The sequence below is a fragment of the Myotis davidii genome, unplaced genomic scaffold, assembly GCF_000327345.1.
Source record: "Myotis davidii unplaced genomic scaffold, ASM32734v1 scaffold217, whole genome shotgun sequence".
In the NCBI taxonomy this organism is placed as follows: Eukaryota; Metazoa; Chordata; class Mammalia; order Chiroptera; family Vespertilionidae; genus Myotis; species Myotis davidii.
This window is the reverse complement of record NW_006290034.1, coordinates 2,854,193-2,867,149: the sequence shown is the minus strand read 5'-3', so window position 1 is coordinate 2,867,149 and position 12,957 is coordinate 2,854,193. Positions and strand designations below refer to the sequence as shown.

The 12,957-nt window shown below is 39.1% G+C and overlaps 1 protein-coding gene across 1 annotated transcript in view; it reads left to right on the top strand.

Moving 5' to 3' along the window:
• The window catches only part of COL11A1 (collagen type XI alpha 1), a 126,235-nt gene that overhangs the window by 12,670 nt on the left and 100,608 nt on the right, over positions 1–12,957 (top strand). The window contains exon 6 of the mRNA XM_015563513.1: positions 7,458–7,586. Coding sequence (XP_015418999.1) covers positions 7,458–7,586 — 129 coding nt within the window. The remainder of the gene's footprint in view (positions 1–7,457; positions 7,587–12,957) is intronic.

Below are 12,957 nucleotides of genomic sequence, written 5' to 3'. Positions count from 1 at the left end.
TACAGTAGTTTTCCTGTTGTACGTTGTATGGCTTTTGGCACATGCATTCACCAATGTAGTGTCTTATGAAGCAGTTTCGTGCCCTAAAAATCTCCTGTGGTCTGCCTGTCCATCCCCCCCTCACCCCTAAACTCCGGCAACCACTCATCTTTTACTGTCTCTGTAGTTTTGCCTTTTCCAGGATGTCACATAGTTGGCATCCTGCGGCTTTTAGTCTTCAGATTGATTTCTTTCACTGAGTCAGACGCTTTTATGTCTCCTCCATGTGCTTCACGGCCTGATGGCTCCTTGCTCGTCAGTGATGATTAATATCTCGCTGTCCGACCGTAACACAGTTCACTAGGTCATCTACTGAAGAGCATCTTGGTTGCGCCCAAGTTTTGGGAGCTGTGAGATAAGCTGCTATAAACATCTGTGTGCAGATCCTGTAGGATTTTATTCTTGAAATTTGTTAAGGTGTGTTTTATGGCCCAGAATGTGGTCTTTCTTGGTGAATGTTCCATGTGAGATGGAAAAGAATGTGCGATTTGCTGTTGTTGGATGAAGTAGTCTATGTATTCAATTATATCCACTTGATTGATAGTGTTGTTGAGTTCAACTATGTCCTTGCTCATTTTTTGCAGCTGAATCTGTCCATTTCTGGGAGTAGGTTGTTAATCTCTTCCACTATAATATTGGATTAATCAAATTTTTCTTGGGTTGTTTTAGTTTTTGCCTCACATAGTTTGATGCCTAGAGTTGGACCCACCTGCATTAAGGGTAGCTATTTTCTTGGACAGTTTTCTTCTTCATCATCATATAATGTCTCTGTTGAACCTGGATAACTTTCTGTGCTTTGAAGTCAACTTGAACTAAAATTAATACAGGTACTCCTACTTTCTTTGATTAGTGATAGCATGGTGTATCTTTTTCCATCCCTTTACTTTTAATCTATATGTCTTAATATTTTAAGTAGGTTTTTTGTAGACATCATATACTTGGGCCTTGTTTTTTGATCCTCTCTGACAATCTCCCTGGGACTTGTTTTTTTGATCCATTCAGACAATATATATGTAGTTATTTCTAAGGGGATCTTATGGCTGACATGTACAAATAGTCCTATGTATCTACATGACACATCTCAGACATGGCTTCTGACATGTCTCCCTTATCATGCTTTATTATATTCTTCACAGTGCTTAACACTCTTTAATTTTGCTTAGTTTATCTTTCCCCATCTGGAATCTAAGCTCCAAGAGGGCAGGGACTTTGTGCTATATATACTCAGTGTTGAGAATAGTGCCTTAAGTTTATTATTGTCTAAATCAATGAATAAGCATACTTTTTAGCACTTATTAATTCAAAGGATATAGCTCTTCTGTGGCAAGAAAGAACACAAGAGGCCAGGTATGCTACCATTTTTCCAAGAGCTAGGAGTTGAAAACCTACTTAAAAAAATAACAGAAAATTTCCTTTTCCTGGTGAAGGAAATAGTCCTACAAATCCAGGAAGGGGAGAGAGTCCCAAACAAGATGAATCCAAAGAGACCCACACCAAGACACATCATAATTAAAATACAAAAGGATAAAGACAAAGACTGAATCTTAAAAGCAGCAAGAGAAAAGCAGTTAGTTACCTACAAGGGACCTCCCATAAAACTATCAGCTGATTTCTCAACAGAAACTTTGCAGGCAAGAAGGGACTGGCAAGAAATATTCCTAATGATGAAAAGCAATGACCTACATCCAAGATTACTCTACCCAGCAAATCTATCATTTGGAATCGAAGGACAGATAAAGAACTTCCCAGACAAGAAAACGCTAAAGGAGTTCATCACCACCAAACCAGAATTCCATGAAATGTTAAAGGGTCTTCTTTAATAATAAGAAGAAGAAAAAGAAGAAAGATCAAAATATGAACAACGAAGTGGCACTAATGCATACCTATCAACAATTAAATCTAAAAAGCAAAATAAATGAAGAAAGCAGAACAGAAATAAGCTCATTCTCATAGAGAATATTTTGACGGTTGCCAGATGGGAGGGGGTTGAAAACGCATAGATACAGAGAATATTTTGACGGTTGCCAGATTGGGGGGTGGGGGGGTTGAAAAAAGTGAAGAGATTTAGAAGTACAGATTGGTAGTTACAGAATAGTCATGGGGATATAAAGTACAGCCTGGGGAATGTGGTCAATAATATTCTAACCACTATGTGTGGTGTCAGATGGCTACGAGATTTATAGGCACGATCTCTTAGTAAATTATATAATGTCTAATCACTGGGTGTCCATCTGAAACTAATGTAAGTCAACTGTAATTAAAAACTTAAAAATGGTTTAAAATAATGGACATTTAATTTAATTTATTATTTTGGGGGAAATAGAGCATTGCTGGTAATTATTTTTTAGTAAAAGTCCTTGAGTAAAAAAGTATAAGACAAATGTGCACTTTTGGTGGTCGTGTTTTATTCAGCTTTAGGCAGTTTCTGTGATACTTGGTAAATAGTTGTTGAATTAGTAACACAGGAACGCTACCCATTTTCTTAGAATTGATTTCCCAAGCTGCTGTGGGTGAAATATAAGGACTGTGTGGGTAGCAGTTCTGTCTCTGATTACGTGGTTTCCCTCCTTCCGCGCAATCGATGATGCATTTTTCAGTTACACTAGAATTCTAAGCATGTTGGCAGCTTTCCTTTTCCACACAAAATTCTTGAGAGGAATCATTAACTGGATGGAATGTTGGAAGAGCAGAACTGCGATGAGAACGAACGCCCTGGCAAATTCAGAAGTCTGGGCAGACAGGAAGCATCAGTTTCCAATTAATCTTCTGGCAGTGGGAGCTGCTCCTTGAGAAGCCTGTGCCATGTTGAAGATTTAATGTCGGCCCTGTTCCTGAATATACAAACAAAAACTCCTCCCAGGACCCCTAGACATTGAACAAAGCTCTGATATCAAAGGGGAACCGAAGCCTTAGCCTCCAGCGGGCACCTTATGGAAATACTCTAGAATTTTGCTAGGCAGTGGCTTTGACAGTGGCGCATGCTGGAAACTGCTTAGCTAGCTCCATCTTTCTTTCTCGTTGATTATATATTTTTTCCTGACTGCCTTTCCTTACAGAATAATGACTTTAATGCTCCTTAATCCCAATCTTTTGGAATTTATTTTCAGAGCATCCACAAATGGGTTGTCCAGCAGCGCTTTTTAAATTTTACAGGGTCCATATACATATTGTCTAGAAATTGGCCTTTCCAAGGTGCATTCTCCTTGAATTGCCCTCAAACACTGAAATAATGATACCTAATACATATATACACGTTACACTTTAAAAACTGCTTAAGTACATACTGATTTTTAAAGAAGCTCTAGGAAATGCAAAACAAATAAATAAGAGTGTTCTTAATTTCAGGGGTGAGATAGAGGCTTGGAGTGGTGAATAAATTCATTGCCCGGGGACCCATTTATCGTGTGCCTGCTGCACACAGGCTTATTCCAGAAAGGGAGGAAGCTTAGAGAACGAAATAGACAGGGCCTTGCTTTCTGAAGTTGGTATTTGAGTGAATTTTTATTTATTGGACAGTGGAGATGGGCTGAGTAAGAAGAGGGTCCCAGACTAGAACCTGTCCCTTTGTGTTCTGGTAGAAACAGTGTCCTTCCCAGGCAAGTGACATAGACTGATTATTTGAATCCTTAAACTTAGGATATGCACGAAGGAAAGATGCCAGGCGCTATTTTAAGGCCTTCAAGTTGCAGCAAGGTTGTCGAATAGCATCGTTTCCTAAACATTGTTTCCTTATAACTTGGATGAGGCCCTGTGGGAACCTAACTCTCGAGCCTTCAGCTGCCTTTCCAGTGCCGGTTCTTAGGAATCACCTGCTGTGTTGTCAGTTCAGGGGATGCCCACCCTGGGAACTGACTTCGACCAGGCACTGGTGGGTCTCACAGACAGATGGGGTGTTGCATCTGACAGTTCAGACACCTCACATTGACCCACGGACAAGTGGCCTTTAAGCAGTAAACCAATCTTGTAGGACACTTTTTCAATAAAGGTGATTTCTTACACAGGCCTAAAAAGCTGAGTTTTTATTAACTTGTGTATCTCCTAGAGTGTGATATAACTATGAGAAAATAGAAGTAGTTGAGCCTTATTCAGAGTTAATTAACTTGTGTATCTCCTAGAGTGTGATATAACGATGAGAAAATACAAGTAGTTGAGCCTTATTGAGAGTTATTGTAGCCAGCTGGCATGGCTCAGTGGTTGAGCATCGACCTCTGAACCAGGAGGTCATGGTTCGATTCCTGGTCAGGGCACATGCCTGGGTTGTGGGCTCGGTTCCCAGTGTGGGGCATGCAGGAGGCTGCTGATCCACGATTCTCTCTCATCATTGATGTTTCTGTCTCTCCCCCTCTCCCGTCCTCTCTTAAATCAACAAAAACGTATTTAAAAAATAATAAAGTAGTTATTGTATATGTATATAAAACAAAAATGAAAACAAGCCAAACATTGTTGGAATGCATGCGTTCCATTTTAGTTTGGAAAGGAGGGTACGCGATCCTGTCACTTATAACGGGTCTAACGAAAACGTGGCAGGAACCTTTTGCGATGCACATGACACTCGGCAGAACCTGCTCAGCATAGGTAGGTTCCGTCAGGTTTTCTTACACGTGCTTTGCTCTAGGCCAGGGGTGGGCAAACTTTTTGACTCGAGGGCCACAATGAGTTCTTAAACTGGACCGGAGGGCCGGAACAAAAGCATGGATGGAGTGTTTGTGTGAACTAATATAAATTCAAAGTAAACATCATTACATAAAAGGGTACGGTCTTTTTTTTTTTAAGTTTTATTCATTTCAAACGGGCCGGATCCGGCCTGCGGACCGTAGTTTGCCCACGGCTGCTCTAGACTCATGTTCTCTGTAGGCAGACACTATCGTGTAGACCTGGCTTCCACAGCTGCCCACGCAAGGTAATTGCATCACCTCAGCTCTAAGCTTTGTGCCCACTGGAGGAGAAGGTGGCTTTCACACCTGCTGTGCTCCGGATGCCAGCTTTACTGGGTAACTTCACCTTTTTCCAGCTGTGGAACTTTCTATGACTAATGAAGCTAAATATTTACAGTTCCCTCCACCTGTCAGGATGCTTTTATTTATCTGCAGACTGTCTCACAGCCTGTCACATGATTAACAGAAAAGCACTGGGAGATGCCTTCTGGGAATTAGAGAAGAGCAGAGTTTTAACTGCATTTTCCAGCAACTTTTCAGTCGTGTGTCTTCTGGTTGAAAATGGACCGCCTGCAATAAGAATTTATGGTGGAAAGGTTGGCAGGATTCCATTTAATGAGGTCAGGTGCCTTGACTAAAATAGTAAGTACTTAGGAAACCGTAATTCTCTTCAAAAACACAGGATTTTAAAAGTACTACATGCGTATTTGAGGTTGGCAACGTTTTTCTATCTCAAGGATGTCTCCACTTGGTTCGTTGTATTTTCCTATAATTTAAGTATGGGATTATAGATTTCAGTCTTGGAGAGGGCCACTGAGAGGATCTCTCGGTGTGTTCTTTCTACAAACCATGAGTGAGGATGAGTGACTTGCATCATTCCAACTAGTTAACGGCATCCTGGGAGGAAATTCCAGATTCAGGATTTCTAATTGAAACCCCTCATGAGACCAGTACTCAGTGAGGCCTCTTTTTTTTTTTTTTGTATACAGCCTAATGAATAATTCTGTATTCACATTTCTCTTGGTTATTTGTGATTATTTATAATAATTCAGACGTGGATCTCAGTGCTCTAAATTGATCAGTTGGTGTTGTCCACCTTAAAAATGAAATAACACGGTCTTTAGCTACCCAGATTGAGTTTATTGTTTAATTAGACCCGTGTGGAAACAGATTGTTTCAAGAGCAGAATACAGTTGACCCTTGAACAACGCTGGGGTTAAGGGCACCAACCCTCTGTTCAGTCAAAAATCTGTGCATATAAACAGTCAATTAACACATATTTTGTATGTCAGGTGATTTATCTATCTATCTATCTATCTATATATAAAAGGCTGTATATATACATATATACATATATATATAAAAGGCTGATATGCTAAGTGTCCCTCCTACCATCCAACCAGTCGCTATGACATGCACTGACCACCAGGGGGCAGACACCCAATGTAGGAACTGCCGAGCTGCAGTGACTTGGCAGCAAAGGTTCTCGGGTGGCACACCCTGGAACCAGAAAGGAGGGAGCCCGATTCCTCGCGGGGCTACGTGGTTCCACCTTTGGCCGTGGGTTATGTTGTTGCTGGGGCACTGTCGCCCAAATCTGGTTTACTGCATGCTTGCGTTTGCATTCCACACCCTGTAATACAGCTGCTTTGCAGAATGCCCTCTCGCACTCCAGGATTCAGGGGATGTTGGAGAGCCAGTTTCAGCCCGAGGGACCACCCAGACTCCCTCAGAGCCAGGGCGCTACCAGTGCCACCCCAGATGCGGCTGGCAGGGGAGGGACTGCGGGAGGTTAGCTCCAGGGCGTGTCCAGCCCTTCTCACCCAGTCTCACCCTGCTGGCCACCGTCTGATTAATTTCCTTTCAATGTGCACGAATCCGTGCACCCGGTCACTACTATACTATATTCTTACAATAAACTAAGTGAGAGAAAAGGAAATGTTACTGAGAAAATCATAAGGTTCACCTGAGAATTTTTTAAATTTGTCACAAATCTTCAAAAATGTCCTAACATATTTCTTGAACAAAAAAATCCACATACAAGTGGACCCACGCAGCTCAAACCTGTGTTGTTCAAGCGTCAGCTGTAGTGAAAAGGTGTGAGTTTCCCTCTCAATCCTATAAGACTGTTTTTAACAGTGAGCAGTAAGTGATTTTTCTTCTTCAGATATGTAGAAATACACCACGCGTGATCTTGAGTGAGTCTGCCTTGTAGACCAGTGGTAACCAGCCTTTTTTTGGCCGTGCCCCACCTACGCATCTTTAAAATCCTGATGCCTCCCCGCCCCCGTGACATATAATTCTTATTATTCAAAAACTGAACGCCTGTTCATGTGGAGGAAGCCTAAAAGGCCATGAACTTGGTCTAAACAAGCTTCCAAAGAACATGGCATCCATGAAAGAGAAAAATAAAAGAACGAGATGAGTATTGAAGTACTGAGGAAGAAATCACTAAGAAATGGTTAAAAAAATAATGATAATATGAAGTGGTATGAAAAAATAGCAAATAAACTTTCAAAACCTAATAGAGAATTGAAATGCATAAATATGTCACAATATATGTTTATCTACTGTATATGAGACCCCTAGAACCATAAGAAGTGCAAAAAATTCACTGTGAATAACTCATTCTCGGACTGCCCCCCTTAAAAATCACTTTGCCCCCCTCCCCTTGGGGCCTGTGCCCCACGTGGGAACCACTGCCCTAGACCTACTGTGTGTATATTTGAATATGCTGACCACTCCTTGTTTGCTCCTGGGCAGGGGGACATCCAACAGCTGCTGATCAGCAGTGACCCCAAGGCCGCCTACGACTACTGCGAGCATTACAGCCCCGACTGCGATTCCTCGGTGCCCAAGGCCGCGCAGGCGCAGGAGCCGCAGATCGATGAGGTGAGGACCAGGATGGGCCAGGGTGTCTCCCGTCAGTGGCAGAGACGGGGTCCTGCAGTTTGGAGGCTGGTCTCTCTGTCTCCCATTTCCGTTAAAGCACACTTTTTCCAATAGCGCTCGCCATCTGGGAAGAATTGACTCGAAATGGCTTCTGGTGTTTTTTCTTCTTATTCAAGTATTTTATAACTTAAGTTTCTTACAAATAGACATACCTCCCTTGTATGCGGTGTATATAAGCATATTGCATGTTTGGGGGGGCGGGGGAGAAGAGATCATCTCTAAAAGCCCTATTTTTGCCCTTAGCACTGCAGTCATGAACTCTGCTTCCAGATCGGGGTGAAAGGGCTCGGGGACTCCCCACTTCCCAGGCCTTGAGGAATGCCTGCAGAGGAGACAGGGGCCCTAGAGCCACCTTAAAGTTTGTAGGATGTGAGGGAGTTTCTACTTCTGGTAGGCTCCGCTACATTGATATATGTTTTCTGTTTTCTTGCACAAAATTTGATGTCAATCACCATGAAATGAAAAGCAGTATGGACTGATAGTGGTCATTAAACTATTCATGTACTTTTATTCACGTTAGGTCACGGTATTTGAAATTCAGGTGTAAAACCATTCTCCCAAGCGATTTTTCCCCCAAGAAAATTCATCACAATGAAATCTGACTCTGTTCTCATTCAGACCAAAAATACATGGATATAAGTTAGAATAGTCAGAGCAATTCTGTCCGCCTTGACTGTCCTAAAGAACAAGAAATACAGGACAGCGTACCCTTTCTCCAGACCTTTCAGGAATATTGGTTGATGTGGATTTTCTGGAAATCAAAAAGTAAGCAACCCGGGAGTTAGGCTTCGGTTGGTCTCAAAACTATGTATTTAGATTCTTTTCACAAATTGAAAGTATTAAATTTTCGAAGAGATGGTGGAAGTTGAAAAACATTAAAACTGTCCTTGTGCTTGAAAGTAGCTCAAATAGCATTTCTCTTACCTTCTAAATACACAATTACTAGGTGTTACCTTTTGAGTTTTACTATTTAGAACGGGCTAAGACTCTTATCTTTCAGTTTTAAATAGTTATTTTGAATATTACCTTTGAAATGCTGGAAATATGTATTTTTTTACATTACTTTTTAAGGTCTGATAGTGATTTCTGTTGCAATGATCTTTTCCATGACTTCATATTAATTTTTTTTCAAAACAGGAAAAAGTCTTAAGAAGCTGAATCCCAAGAGGATCGGTAAACTAGCCCCCAGTTTTAGTGCTTTCATACCTTGCAGATGATGCAGAAATCCCGTATTAAAATGCATGACATTTAATATAGGTGTTCAAGATTGATGAAGTTTACTTTGATCCTGTTTTAAGAAAGATAAGGCTGATATATTTTTAGCAACAGATATGGTGATTTCTTTTTAAAGAATAAAGGTATGCGTTCTTAATATGTCACCTTGAGGTGACATTCCCATTTTTTAATGCTATGAGCCAGATAGCTGAGTTCTTTTGAATCAAAATAAGACTTTTTATCCCTTTTTTATCTTAAATTCATTTAAAAGTAAACTTGCCTTCATTTAAAATAGTAAACCTTTTTCTATTTTAATGGTCTATACATATATTTAACATTCTCAGATTGATCGGCTGCCTCCTGCACACCTCACACTGGGGCTCGAGCCCACAAACCCGAGCATGCGCCTGACTGGGCTCAAACTTATTTCTGTTACAAGCATTTGGTGAAAACAACATACTGCTGGAGCGAAGGCTGGCTGAGAGTCTGCGGGGGTGATGCGTAACAGCATCTCTTACTAGTTCCTCTGCTGAACATGTCACAGTGAAAAATTTAAATCCCCTTTGGCTTTTTCTAATTCTAAGTGACACTGATACTTCAATAATGAGACCACCATTTTATACTAGTATGTGAAAAACTGGTTAACCAAGTCTGTAAGCAATTCTTATATTAACTTTGAACTGTAATATATCATTATATTTCAAAAATACATTAAAATTGATGTATGTTCTACCTATACAAAATAGGAATGCAATGATATTTGCTAATGAAACAGAAAATAAAGTACAATGTGGAGCATCAAGCTTACATGTTGTACTTTATATTAGTTAATTTTATGTTAATAAATTTGTGACATTCATATTTATTATTCTAATTTGAATTAATAAATATGTCAGTTTCTTTTAGAAGTTAACCGAATTGTGCTTTTTCTAACTTGTAATTTTGACTAGTTAGTTTCCTCTAAATAACAAATTCTTATTCACTTCTAGTCAATTTTTTATGTGTTTGGCACAGTAGTGAAAGATGTATCATGTGAATAGATTTGAATGTAGTGATAACATCATCAAACTTAAATTTTATTTGAACCTACATAATACCATCTATATGGAAGAATAGCTAACATTAAAATTATGCCAGTTTTGATATTAAATCTATATATGGTTCTTTCTTCATGTATTACACAGATTATAATGCCTTATATCCAGTAGGCAATTGATGGGCTTACATATAAAAGATAAGAAAAGAAAACAAAGATAATCTTTTTAAAAAATTAAAAAATGATAGACTTCCCCAAATGTAGTACCTTAATTTTCCATTCATTTAATATTTATCATGTATTCTAGCTCTCATAGGTGCACAGATATCTACCGATCCCACTATTTTCTACCAAATGAAGCCAGGACAGACTTGATGGCATTTCTAGGAGGCCCTCTCTCCTCACAGACAATCATTCACACTCAGCTGCTCACAGACAATGTGGAAGTCCTGCTAAGACTGCTAATCTTTCTGCATAGATTCACCTGGTTGATTACAATAGGGTCTCTCTTCTTCACCCGTCTTTAAGGCATCCTCAAAACCCCAGAGTTGTAAAGCTTCATGTAGACAACAAAGCCTTAAGTCTCCTCAGGGGATGTTGTGCAGATAAAAATAAGAACAAAAGCAGTGATGCTTTCCAATGAGACGAGTAGCTCCAGGAAAGAGATGCCCTCAGTGCTTAGGTGTTGAGCGTGTTACTTCCTACATCGTTACAGTCACAACTGAGTCTGGTTGGTCCCCATTTGGAAACAGTGCAAACAGAGGACAGGATTATGGAGGTTAGACAAGGATTACTCCTTCCAGGGAAATCCATGCTCTAAAGATAACTGGCTACTTTGGCACAGGCTTATCTATAGATGGATATATAGGTAGGTAGGTAGGTAGGTAGGTAGGTAGATAGATAGACAGACAGACAATAGCATTAGCGATTATCTTTATATAAAGCCTGAATACCAGGCTTTAAGACACATTTAAATTCTCCCTATATGCCTTTCTTTATTGCCTTTTGTCTTTACAATTCGTTATAGATGCACATGATTCTGAAAAGCATACTTAATTATAAAACTCTAAAGCATAATATAGATAAAGTAGACTGGTGATTTTTTTGGCTGTTGTTCTAGTTTCAGCTAGTAGCTAGTAATGATAGAACCCCGATATTTCTTCTTTCAACATGACTTATTCAATTATATCCACTCTCCATGGTTATCTACTGAATATATATCTAATTCAATTCTTAATTATTTTATTTACTTAATCATGTTATCAGTAATACTTACATTAACTTTCCTAGAAATAATTGGCATTTTATCTCGATTGCAGAGGCATAAAGAAACAAAAATGTCTAAAGTGCTATACACGTGCATTTTTCTATTTTACCAAATTCTGTAAAGTTTTGTTATAAGGCATCCAGTGCATGTTTATTGAAAATGAAGATATTGCTGGAGAAAGGAAATGATGACTCTGTTTCTATTAATTTAATCAAGTGGGAATTTTGACAATCGTAAAGAAGGCTGGAGTTCTATGTTTAGATTTCAACATGACCTTCAGCTGCACCAGCTAGGAGAGGTCACTCCAGGGAGGGTATTTTAGGAAGGGCCAGATGTGCAGTATCGCCACAGTGATCACAATCCTCTAAGGCAGTGGTTCTCAACCTGTGGGTCGCGACCCCTGAAAATACATCCTGCATATCAGATATTTACATTATGATTCATAACAGTAGCAAAATTACAGTTATGAAGTAGCAATGAAAATAATTTTATGGTTGGGGTCACCACAACATGGGAACTGTATTAAAGGGTTGTGGCATTAGAAAGGTTGAGAACTTGCTGTTTTGGGGGCAGATTAAAAAGGATGAATTGAAATGCCAAGAGAGATTCAGTTGGGATATAATTGGAATTTTACTAACTATACTACCTAAGAAATTCCAAATAGTTTGCATTTAGCACTTAAAAATTATATAGACTATATTAGTATTAGCTTGTTGAGTTTGTTGCTTAATATTTCATACTATATATGAGCTTACTGTACTTGGTTATTTTAATTAAAATCAATTATGAATATATCCTTCACAATATCTCTATTCTTCTTTACAGCTTAAAAGTTTGATAGAGATTTTGTCTGTGAAGGTGAACACATTATTTTCCTCATCATTTAATTTGCATTATTGTCTTGCATGTCATTCTACTAAGGACATAGCTCTTTCCAACACATTTTTTTTTATATATATACAGTAAATCCTCAATTTTGCAGATCTCGATTTAATGGACTTTGGATTTAATGGACAAAATTTCCCATCCATATGTCATATGTGAAAATTAGCACCCTGTTAATTTAAAAATGCTTTTAACCAAGATTTGTTTATAATTAAAGTAACAGGTTAACTGTTATTTTTAACACATTTTCGCAAATAGGCCATATGTTGGGAAAAAGATAGTAATTTCACCAACACAACTAAATATTATATACCTACAACTATAGTCGACATATTTAAATCCAAGTGTCCCTGCTCATGAACAATGTTCAGCAAGTGATTAGCACGTGATCACACCGCATCACCAGTGTTAATTGGTTGGTTGGTCCTGCGGTCACGTGGCGGGACTTTCTGCAGTACACGGACCCACATATGCTAAGCCCCACCCAGCCGTGCGCATCTGCTCACCAGGTGACGGGCGAATGCCTGCATTTACTAGACCTGCTCTGTATAGATTTAAAATGACAGGAATACATACAGGCAACTTTTCTGTGAAACTAAACTTTTCATACATACTTTTAATTACACAAATGTGTCTACATAAGTCAAAACAGGTAAACTAATTTGTCAATTTTTAAACATGTTTTCGGAAAACCTACTTTATAATATAACAGACTCGGCTTTAAGGGACACCCCCTCGCCCAAATTAGTCTGTTTTATTGCACAAAAAATTTAGTATAAAATACTATTTACAGTGTGAGCTCAGTTTAGGAGTTTATGGTGTCTAAATGGCATGTCCTTTTTTGGTAGATACAAAGGCAGTATATTTAACATGTTAAACGAAGTGTTAAATATAAGCAGATCTGATTT